Consider the following 10,000-nt stretch of genomic DNA (forward strand, 5'->3'; position numbering starts at 1 on the left):
CGCATCAACATTGCTGCATCATTTACTATTTTAATTGCCAATGAGCTTTGGGGATTGGGAACTGTATTCGAATGGGCTCGCCAAGCATGCAGTTCAGTGTTCAGCCCACCGAGTACCCAATTTGTTCAATTATTAGATGCTGGCGATGTCATTGACGGGTCTTTTGTGGCAATTATCATTGGGATGAGGAGCAGCTATGTTCATGATTGGACTTTTATGCTCATGTTTCCGCCAAAAAGGAAGCCAAAGGACAAATAATGGGGCGGATCCTTTTTCATAAAGCAAATGATCTACCATAAAGGACACGAGATGCGAGATCCCGATACCGCAGTAAAAACGTTATCGGCACTCGCGGCTTCGCACCCTCGTCACATTTCACGGATAGACAGCTATCGAATTAAGCGCAAATAATCGTGATAATCATCTACCGCGTCGGCTGAATATCCAATTCCTCGAAGGCTTCCGCTTACCGGAATTAATTTCCCAAGCGACACATATTTTCACTTTCCTTCCATTTCACTGCGCACACGGCCCAATTTGTAGCTCCCGACAATAGGCAGTGCGGCCTTCGTCCTTCTCATGCCAGCGCTGAGACAGCAGCAGACTGAGAACTGTCTGGCTCTATGAGTTTCCGGTGCGTCTAATGGAAAGCGTTTCGATGGTAAAGTTGCGAGTGGGAACAGGTGCCGATGCCAGGCATTTGCCACCTGTCCATGGAGGGAATAAAAAAATATCCAAAGAAAATGAAACAATTCAATTTTCTATGAGACCTACGCCCTGTGCAATTGCTCCACGCGGTACACTCACGTGATGTCGGAAGATGTTCATAATCTAACGCTTTATTTTGTGATTCCATTTTATTTAAATGGTTTTATATCATACCCGGATATTTTCTATTAAATATTTTCAATGATTTTTCCTTTTTAGATGTTCATGCAAGCATCTCATTCAGCATAAAACCACCACGAACGGGTGTAGAAAAGTTTTCCAACAAGAGTTAGTATTAGGCAGTTGGTCACCGTGCGTCGAGGTTCATTAGCGAAGCTATTCATATTTCGTTAGTATCCTCACTCAATGCCTTTCTGGAGCTTTTTGCTAGCTCTCTCATGAGACTTTCCATGCCTCAACCACAACTGCACAGCAATATGCAACATAACGACAAGTGTTGGTGCGGTTACATTTAAGGGGGGACTTCGGTATTTATTTTTTTTTTCGACACATATTTTATTTTTCCCTGAATGCTGATCCTTTCATGAACAATGTGTAAAAGTTTTGGATCAATCGAAGCAAAACTGACAAAGTTATAGATTTTTGAAAATCCGCGTTTCATACTTTGAAGAGCGTTTCCCAAAACCAACGTTTTCAAAGTCGGTGTCCATCGTACCGTAAAAACTACTGGACCGATCTTTTTGAAATTTTTAACACATGATTTGTACACTTTTTGCCAGAGAGCCCCGTCAAGATTTTTTACAAAAATTGTTGATACTTTTTTTAACAATTGTGTAAAGCTCGTGGTTTTGACAGAATCGCAAAGAGCATCACTTTTTCAACTTCAAAAATCTGCCAAAAATCGAAAAATTTCAATATCAACAAAAACTCTCCAGAGCTACATAGATAAACTTATGATCTTTCTAACGAATATCGATTTGTATGTCGATTCCAGATGACCCGTCATGTCGCTACGATGGGCACCGGAAAAAGTTCCTTTACGACGACATGCCTACCAAAAATTTAATGCCACCGATTAATTTTTCAATGAATGTTGACCAAAACAATACCAAATATTCTTCAAAAGTTGTAGATTAATATGGCATTTACTTGAAAAAATAACGTTGAATGGTTACGTCACGAAAAATCGTCTAAAACGGGCCTTTTTTGGCCCGAAAATACCGAAGGCTTCCCTTAAGAAATTTCGCGTTCTACATCGTATCCAAAGCACCAACAGCATCCATTCAATACATATGTTTACATGCACTTTGGTTAGTTTAAGCTAAAGCGACTATGCAGCTTTAGTTGAACCTCTCGTGATTTCCCTATAGAGAGGTGCCACTGTACTTGACTGCAGAGTACGGATAGCAGCGGCAGCCGGTGTACAATGCGGTCTCGTTCGATGCTCCAAGATTATCCCCAAACGGGAATCGAAGCAACGACGATGCATTCAATTTTAATTAAATTTAATACTTTATGCAAATGACGGTGCAGTAAATTGGTGCTGCTCCGTGGCGTACCACAATGGCGCTCATATTCTACGATTGCCTTGCCTGCTGGCCATTGGTTGGTGTAATTCTGTTCGTTCTGGAACGTGCAGCTGAGACACAGGAAACACAATCAATTGTATCCAATTCATGGGAAACTCAATAGACGCTTTAATAGCTGTATTGGCATCTCTCCGTGGTAAGGAATTGCGTTATCCTGTTGCGATGAGGAGCTAATTGCGTATATGAGCCGTTTCCAATGATAAGAAGCCTCTTCCTTTAGATGGAACGTTCTCTTTACTCGTTATTAAATCACTTTCTGTTTCTTCATGTTTTGCAATCCACAGCAACAAGAGAAGCGGCGCGAGCTGCGCTTAAAACGTTTTTGGCGTACCACAACCAAACCGCCGACCTCGTCCGAAGAGTCCGGCGGATGCGAAAGTCCTACAAAACTAGGACGAAAAGCCTTTCAGCAACCATTCGGTGGCACCCCGGCCACAACCAGCAGCAGTAGCGAAAGTCCCCCGAAACATCCAGTCTGTTCGCTACCTTTGCTGCAGGTTTGGCCAAGCCAAGACTCACCGCGTGGTGAGGCCGACGGCCAAAGCTTCGTCTTTCCTATCGTAACGGATGATCAGGTACGCGGCGAAGGAACTAGCGGGTTAGAAGCCGCATGTCTTACATTTGGCTACTTTTCTTCAACAGCAAAACAATGGACGACGGAATTCGCTGTTTGTTGATCAGCTACACGCGGGGGACAGTGGCATCGACTCCGTACAAGCGTCTCCGTCTCCGATCGCGATGCCATGCCATCCGCTCGTCGTCTCCAATGCCATCTCGCCAAGTGCATCGCCGGCTGGCTCTCCGACACCATCGGTGGAAAGGGCCAACAGACGGCCCTCTACCTCGTTGCTGCATCCGGACCACGCACGAATCTTTGCGCTGCGTGCTCCCACATCTCCGGACCAAGTGAGCCTGGCCAGCTTGCCGTTATTCGACTGTCACAGGGCATCCTCTTCTACAACTACCCATCCTTTCCAGACTTCCTTAGAGGACAACACGGAATTCAACGGACCTAGTACCAGCAACCAACTCTGTACAGCCAGCTCCAGTACTACTTCATCGCTCACTTCGGTAGCTGTTGCCACGCTAGGGCATCATCCACAAAGGTAACAGCACATCGCGCGATACTCGGAATCGAAACTAACATCATCCGTATATTGGTTCCCACAGGTCATCCGATCCCTGGCTAAGACCGGAACGCGACAAAGATAATCCTGAGCTAGATCAAAGGCGTGCCTCAATGATGACCGCACGGCTGTCCCTGTTCGATGCCCTTGATCTGGAGTACGCCCTGTTGAGGGCAGCGGCTCGTGGATCCGTCGGTCCTTACTCGCTCAGCGAGTCTCTCCACAAGCTCACCTTCACGCAATCGCTCGCTTTCCCAGCGTTGGCCCGCGGTCTCGCCACCAAACGGCGCAACTCGACCGAGCAGAGCTCTTCCCGGCCACTAAACCCCAACGAGTCGGGTCTGAACACGTTCGCAAAGGTCGTGACGGCTTGTGTTCTAGTGATGGTTAGCTTTCTGGTGTTTCTCGTGGTGTACAAGTACGTACGGACGTGAGGGTTACTCCTGGCCCCGACCGAGGTGGCCACAATTCAGGCGACCACAACCATCGCCACGACGTTGCACCAGCAGCTCGTGAACAAAACGATGGTGTCGGGGTTCAGGAAGCTGTTTAACATTCAACAAACCTAGTGCCCGCTCCCGCAACGGAGCAACGGGAACGAACAGTGGAGGCCGTAGGTCGGGAGTAGTGCCAGAAGGCTGGCCCCATTTTCATGTGCTGTGCATTGTAGTGTAATCGAATCATCATCGACACGAGACAATTAATCCGCTTAAGACAAATCGAAGAAATGGTGCCGTACACCTTACGCGTGAATGCGAATCCCTTTACGGATACAGTTGCAGCAAGCAGCTAGCAGCTGAAGCAGGCTGTGGAACCGATGCGAATGTGCATACGAATGTGAACCACGTGTCGGTCGTTAGTGGCAACAGTGGCAACATCCCTCTTTCGACGGCAAGCTGATACGTTGTTGCCTTTGCCGTTTTTCGTGGAGTTTTACGATGTGTCCAAAGTGTCTGCCCAGTCAGCTTATGCAAAACAGATAAAAATCGGTTTCCGTAGCGCGCGCTTTTGTGACAGTGAATTAATACAATACATTATTGAAACAGATTCGCTTAGTATATATTGCTGGATGCTGGATGGGTGTCCCAGTGCTTCTTGTTACTCATTTTATAACCGTTTATTCCAGTTCCGTAGCCGTTGGATTCCGTTGGTGTGGCTACTAGATTAAAAACTAGCAAACATAAATTAAAACATTACCGACCAACCTTCTTTTACGAGGCGTTACAATTAGAGGAGCATATCAGTAGGAACATGCATCGATAACCTTATTCCTTGAACCGTTTTCTTTTCTGAATTTCCCTGTTGCTCGACTTTGATTAATTTTAAAGGACAATAAGCCGTTACTTACCTTCTTTTTCTATCTCGCTCTATTGAGTTGCTGTCGCGTAAGCTCTCTCACTATCGGCATTCATCCATTCCTTATTAGTTAAGGATACATTAGAATGTTAAGAATACGCTACCTTGAATAAGAGGCTTAGAGTCGGCACGATTCTCTGTGAATAGCTTGAACTGAACATGAACTTAAACAAGATTAAGCTAGATTTAGTGTAAGCAAGTGTGTGCTAAAGTTTGCTGCTATTGCTGCCGTGCAACCGGAAGAACGCAATTGCAGCGTAACGCAAGCACGGAAGTAACTCTACTCTGTGATCAATACACCCTAAAACATATGAGGAAGATGAGAAAAATACAATCGACAGACAGAAACAGCTACACATCCATGTTGCGGATTCAATCAATCAGCAAATAAGTAACCTTTCAAATTATTGCGAATAAGTATGCTAACGGCAGTATCACATTAACCAGGTTCCAAATCCATCTTCTTTCACTTCAATACGAGACTTTTTTATTCCAATTTTTCCATAAATATATTAAAACTATTCTAGTAAACTCCACTTTGATTTAATAGTAAAGCAAGGACCCGTATCGAAAGCCACAGAACACAACATCTGTGCTGTGTATGATTTACCATACTTCACATCTCAGCTCCGTAGGAAAGAATAGGTCTCGTTTTATATTACAGTTTTACATCCATATCCTGTAAGGGCAGCAACCATTTCTCGAAAGCGGATTGCATAAATGATTATGAAATGTAGCATTTAAAGGCAAGATTGGTGAAACAAAATTAACAGCTTTAATGAAACGAGAAGGAGCACTCAAGTACGCTCGTGCACTGTGTGGTTGCCAAGCAGGGCTGTTTTGTAAAAAAGGAGGAATAGATCGCAAACCATTATCGATACGACTTTAATGTATAGCATACTACTCATCAAGCATCGATAATCGGCCAAAAACCATTCATCCATCTCGCAACCAGGTGCGACAAAATGAAATTTTACTGAAGGGCCTCTTTTAGCTAGTTGATGAAAATGTTCCAACCAGAGACCAGAGACGACTGCAATAGGTTGTGCGCAATGTTACAATTATAATTTAACTGCTCTCTCTGTTAATTGAACCAGCAAACGGCAAACGAATGCCAAACGGAAAGGGATAAACATTAAAAAAAAACATGGTTCGCATGGAGTTCGATGGATGCAAGGGGTCATCGATGGTGTTTATTTGCATATTTGCGTAAGGTTCCTGGACATTCGAGGTTCGAGGGTGAAGAGTGTGAAGATGTTCTTTACTCAGCCAGTTGATCACGCGCGCCATATCCATTCTATGCTTATGCTCGGTTTTGTCGTGCGGAAGCTCCCTTTATTGTTGTGACGGTCGCCTAAATAAAGATTTGTTCATGTTCGAAGCCGCGTGCTTGCTCTGGTTATCCGTTCGGAGGCGATAATATCACACTATTCCAGCTTCATCCCTACAGACAGCCACAGCTTTTGACCACCATATTTTTGTACTTTTTCAAGTTGATATTAGCATCATCGATGTGGTACAGTACCGAGATAGGGTTCAGCTTGGTCGGTGCACAGCACGGTTTGGGGACACGCGTCGGATGCATCAGGTGCACCAGTGTCTGGATGAGCGCATGGTTCGTCGCATTCATGTGCGTATTCAACGGGAAGTTACACTCGCCGAAGCAGAAATAAGCACCAAATCCATCCGGAGCGATAATCCAATCTTGCCAGTTCAAATCACGAAAGCTCACGTAAAGCGTTTGTATTTGGCAATTTTTGTGGCGTCCTGGGCCACCATATCGCTGCAGGAAGGGATTGCGAACACGCTCGGTGCGTCTGGTGCCCTTGCGCTTCAGGCTTCGTTTCGATCGTTTACCGACGGCGTGTACTACCGGTTTCACCAGTTCCGCTCCTTTGCAGTAACCCACCAGAAACGGTTGATAGCGTCCAAATTTGTTTGACAAAATTAAACCCACCTCATGCGGTAGGACGAGTTTCCGGGGACTTTCCGCGTAATAAACTTCCACGTAGATTCCCTTATTGCTCACTCCTTCGACGATCCATCGGTGCATGGCCTGAGTAGCATTGATCTCGACCCAACCTTCGTAGTTGTACGGTATGACCTGTTTCGCAATGTACTCCAATCGGTGGCTATCCTTTGCCACATCGAACCCACCTATCAACGATGCTTGCACTACGATCTGCCTTCCACTTACTAGCGCATCCCAGGGTCGGATGGCACTGCGGTTCTTATACATCCGCAAGCTCGCGTACAGTAGCTGATTGTCGTTACCGGCTGCCATTTCGGACGTGTCGAACCAGAGCCGATGACCACCACGACGATGATGTATCTTCGGGAGCTTCGACCGCGAGTCCTTGTTGAGAAAGGACATGATCACATCACTCTCTCCGATGGCCCGCTCATCGGCGATCGTGAACAGATTGCTACCATCGGATCGCTTCCGTCTTTTCCGTCCACCATTGCTTTCTTCCGTGAATTTATGGTAAATGTTTAGTAAAAACTGTGGTGCCGATTTCCTAATGAGAGACAACGACAAGACACTAGGTTGTTAATATTAAGCCACAAGAAGCAGAACCTAGAGCAGTTGGTTCAGAAAACCTACCTCAAGGAAGGATGAACGTGCTGTGTATTGGGACGATCGGGGAGTCCCAACAGTTCCAGTATTTCATGTTCGATCTCTTGCCGTTCCTGCAGTGGAATACTCTTCTCCCGTACCGTCTGATCGATGCCATTATCAATATAAAACCCAGAACCAAGCACCAATTGAATTAAATTCACAGACAGCACGCAACACACGATCGTCCTCATTCTCACGACACAACGATCCAATTCGTGATGCACCGCAAACGCAACTAACCGTATTACAGCAGAGGGACGGTTAGTTTTTATAACAAAATCATAAATTCCAACGCGATGAGGCGGGGAAGGAGAACAGGCAAGAAAGCAGGTAGACGCAACATAGCTGCTACGAAGGCACATGGCGCCAGGATCGGAGAAGAAGGCAGAGAGATAGAGAGAAAGAAAGGAAGGTAGCGATTACAAGAGGTAGCACTGTACGCAAGCAGGCAGGCAGGCAGACAGACACAAACGGAGAGGAAGAGGGCAACAGGCAGCATGGCTCATTTCTGCCTTTTTTATATACCATCCGCGAGTAAGCAATGACAACGTGGTTATTCGTGGTAGATCACAAGTAATAATGTCTTTATTTGGATGGTGCATGGTGCCATCTTTCACTAAACGATCGCCTGTAGCTTGAGGCAGACATCTAGCCCAACGGTAAGGTCTGCGCGATGTCGGTTCACCAGCTTTAGCAGGTTGATTTTCTTCTCTTTCGCGTTGTTCGATTCCAGCTCGTACAGTGTGGAAAGGTTAACCAGCAGGGATTCGTTCAGACACGGCTTGGGGTTGCGCTGTATAGCTCCTTCGTACATGCTGATCGCTTCCTTCAGCTTTCCCGAGTACAACAGACAAACGCCCATGTTGTTGTAAAGCATCGTGTTCGCTGGAGCCAACGAGGATGCCTTCTGGAATAGCGCTAACGCTCCCTGGAAGTCATTCTGAGCGACAGCGAACAACCCACGATCGATGAGATCGATGACCTCGGAGGATTTACTAAAGGAAAGAGAGGCAAATCGTTTCATATTCGTATCCGCGCAGCACTCGAGGCTCCTCGAGGATCTCCGGTCATACTTACTCTTCTTTTAAACGCCGAGCTTCGGCAAACTTGCGTTCCGCTCCCATGATGTCACCACATTGCAGACGGATACGGCCCCAGGCCGACAGCAACGTTCGCTTCTGTTGCACATTCGATGCTGCGGCATCCGTGAGTCGGCCCAGCAGCTGCTCAACCAACCCATAGTCCTTCACGACCAGCGCACAGTTCACGATGGAATGTAGAACACGGTTCTCCCGGGCGGTCCACAGTTCTCCGGCTTCTTTCGCGTGCGGCACTGCAGCACGGTCAAAGTAGGCTTTGATTTGACTCACGATTGCCAGCAATTCGGTGAGTCGATCGAGCGCCACTCGGGGAGCCCCGAGATAGATCGGAAGATCGGCCAGCAGTAACCGGAATGCGAACGGTGCCATCGAGCCCTTTCGATCGGCGTGCATGTCCGGATGGTAGAACTCGTAGAACACGTCGGGATTGCTGAGCGTACCGAAGGGTTCTGCTTCGACCCGCGCAATTTCATACTGGCCCAGCTTCACGAGCAACGCTAGCCGCGTGAACCACAGCTGCAGTGAGTGTGGACTATGTTTAACCGCGTGTCCGGCGTGGCCAAAGCCCTGCTGCTTGATCGTAAGCAAGCGTGCCGTCAGGTTCACGGCCGATCGGAAGCATCCGTTCTCGATCAACTCGCGAAGACCTCGTTCGTCTTGCGTCACGTTGTCAGGGAGAAGTAGTCGCCGTTGCTGTGCTTCGTTTGCGTCTACCAGCAACCCAACGGCTTCTTGGATCGGGTCAGTAAGGTCGGTGGCCACGCTCACTCCCGGCATGGTCAGTACGGGGTGTGACCCAGCGGCGGCAAGCGCTCGCGGTGGTTCCCACAGATCCCGCAGGCTATCCGGAACCGCAGCATAAGGTCGTGATTCCACACTAGTGCCCAGATAATCGTAAGATAAATAGGAATCGGGCACAGCACCTCCTCCCGTGCCAACACCTCCGGAACGGTCTGAAACAAAACGACGCGAGAACATGAATTGGATGCGGCAAGTTCCTTTGATTTCCCCGCACTTTACTTACCCTCGTCCGCGGTTAAAGTATCGAAACAACTGGGAGGATCATTGGCAAAGTACTTGCTGATATTTGGCTCGCTTTTCTTGCTATTGGCCATCGGAAGTTTGAAAATTGATAATTTCCAGCTTTGTTTACGTCTGTGTTGGTAATCACAACATGCAACTACGTGGTACCGGGTAGTACCGGCACCCCGTGTCGCCAAACGATATTATGCCGCGTTATGCTGCGTTATGCTGCGTTACAGCGTTTTCAAAATGGCGTTCGCGGGGTTTTCTGTGAAAATTTCGTCGTCGCATTTTTTCTTTCGTGCTCGTGCTATCGTCCTGTTTTGATAGAAAACTTTAGTGTTAACTCAAAGCGGAGGCAATTGTGAACCTCGATTCGGTGGAGTACAGCGCCGGGAAGGTGTTTTTCGCCGGAAAATCGCGAATGCATCTTTTGCTACCGAGCGTGGCGTTGTTTGTGTGTGCGTGTGCGTTTGTGTTGGGAAGTGCTGACGATCATAACAAATTTTAGCGCGC

The 10,000-nt window shown here is 47.2% G+C and overlaps 4 protein-coding genes across 5 annotated transcripts in view; 2 read left to right on the forward strand and 2 right to left on the reverse strand.

Moving 5' to 3' along the window:
- The window catches only part of LOC126574913 (uncharacterized), a 29,348-nt gene extending 25,117 nt beyond the window's left edge, over nt 1–4,231 (forward strand). Inside the window, exons 3-6 of one of the 2 annotated variants that reach the window (XM_050235326.1) lie at nt 2,543–2,833; nt 2,901–3,164; nt 3,237–3,364; nt 3,429–4,231. In XM_050235326.1, coding sequence (XP_050091283.1) covers nt 2,543–2,833; nt 2,901–3,164; nt 3,237–3,364; nt 3,429–3,819 — 1,074 coding nt within the window. In that variant the 3' untranslated portion in view covers nt 3,820–4,231. Of the gene's footprint in view, nt 1–2,542; nt 2,834–2,900; nt 3,365–3,428 lie in introns of both variants that reach the window. The other variant, XM_050235325.1, reaches the window with a different exon arrangement.
- Nucleotides 4,232–6,185: 1,954 nt separating this feature from the next.
- LOC126574910 (protein 60A-like) lies at nt 6,186–7,552 on the reverse strand. The gene is made up of 2 exons (XM_050235322.1): nt 7,347–7,552; nt 6,186–7,206 (listed from the first exon to the last, which is right to left on the reverse strand). Exons 1-2 carry the CDS (start codon nt 7,550–7,552, stop codon nt 6,186–6,188), a joined length of 1,227 nt encoding a protein of 408 aa, XP_050091279.1.
- A 362-nt stretch (nt 7,553–7,914) lies between these two features.
- LOC126574908 (trafficking protein particle complex subunit 12) lies at nt 7,915–9,587 on the reverse strand. Its single transcript, XM_050235320.1, has 3 exons — nt 9,486–9,587; nt 8,439–9,414; nt 7,915–8,356 (listed from the first exon to the last, which is right to left on the reverse strand). Exons 1-3 carry the CDS (start codon nt 9,574–9,576, stop codon nt 7,978–7,980), a joined length of 1,446 nt encoding a protein of 481 aa, XP_050091277.1. The 5' UTR covers nt 9,577–9,587; the 3' UTR covers nt 7,915–7,977.
- A 160-nt stretch (nt 9,588–9,747) lies between these two features.
- Nucleotides 9,748–10,000, forward strand: part of LOC126574898 (mRNA (2'-O-methyladenosine-N(6)-)-methyltransferase) — a 4,289-nt gene continuing 4,036 nt past the window's right edge. The window contains exon 1 of the mRNA XM_050235309.1: nt 9,748–10,000. This exon is cut by the window's right edge and continues 149 nt beyond it. The gene's annotated coding sequence lies outside the window, so the exon portion shown is untranslated.

Source organism: Anopheles aquasalis, chromosome 3, assembly GCF_943734665.1.
Source record: "Anopheles aquasalis chromosome 3, idAnoAquaMG_Q_19, whole genome shotgun sequence".
NCBI lineage: Eukaryota > Metazoa > Arthropoda > Insecta > Diptera > Culicidae > Anopheles > Anopheles aquasalis.

What these genes read in the sequence shown, in the direction of transcription:
- LOC126574910 (XM_050235322.1), bottom strand. Translation starts at nt 7,552, where the DNA reads ATGAGGACGATCGTGTGTTGCGTGCTGTCTGTGAATTTAATTCAATTG. An exon ending in CACGTTCATCCTTCCTTGAG is followed by an intron (nt 7,207 to 7,346) that starts GTAGGTTTTCTG and finishes CACGGAAGAAAG; the next exon opens with CAATGGTGGACGGAAAAGAC.
- LOC126574908 (XM_050235320.1), bottom strand. Translation starts at nt 9,576, where the DNA reads ATGGCCAATAGCAAGAAAAGCGAGCCAAATATCAGCAAGTACTTTGCC. An exon ending in TACTTTAACCGCGGACGAGG is followed by an intron (nt 9,415 to 9,485) that starts GTAAGTAAAGTG and finishes GTTTTGTTTCAG; the next exon opens with ACCGTTCCGGAGGTGTTGGC. An exon ending in GCTCGGCGTTTAAAAGAAGA is followed by an intron (nt 8,357 to 8,438) that starts GTAAGTATGACC and finishes TCTTTCCTTTAG; the next exon opens with TAAATCCTCCGAGGTCATCG.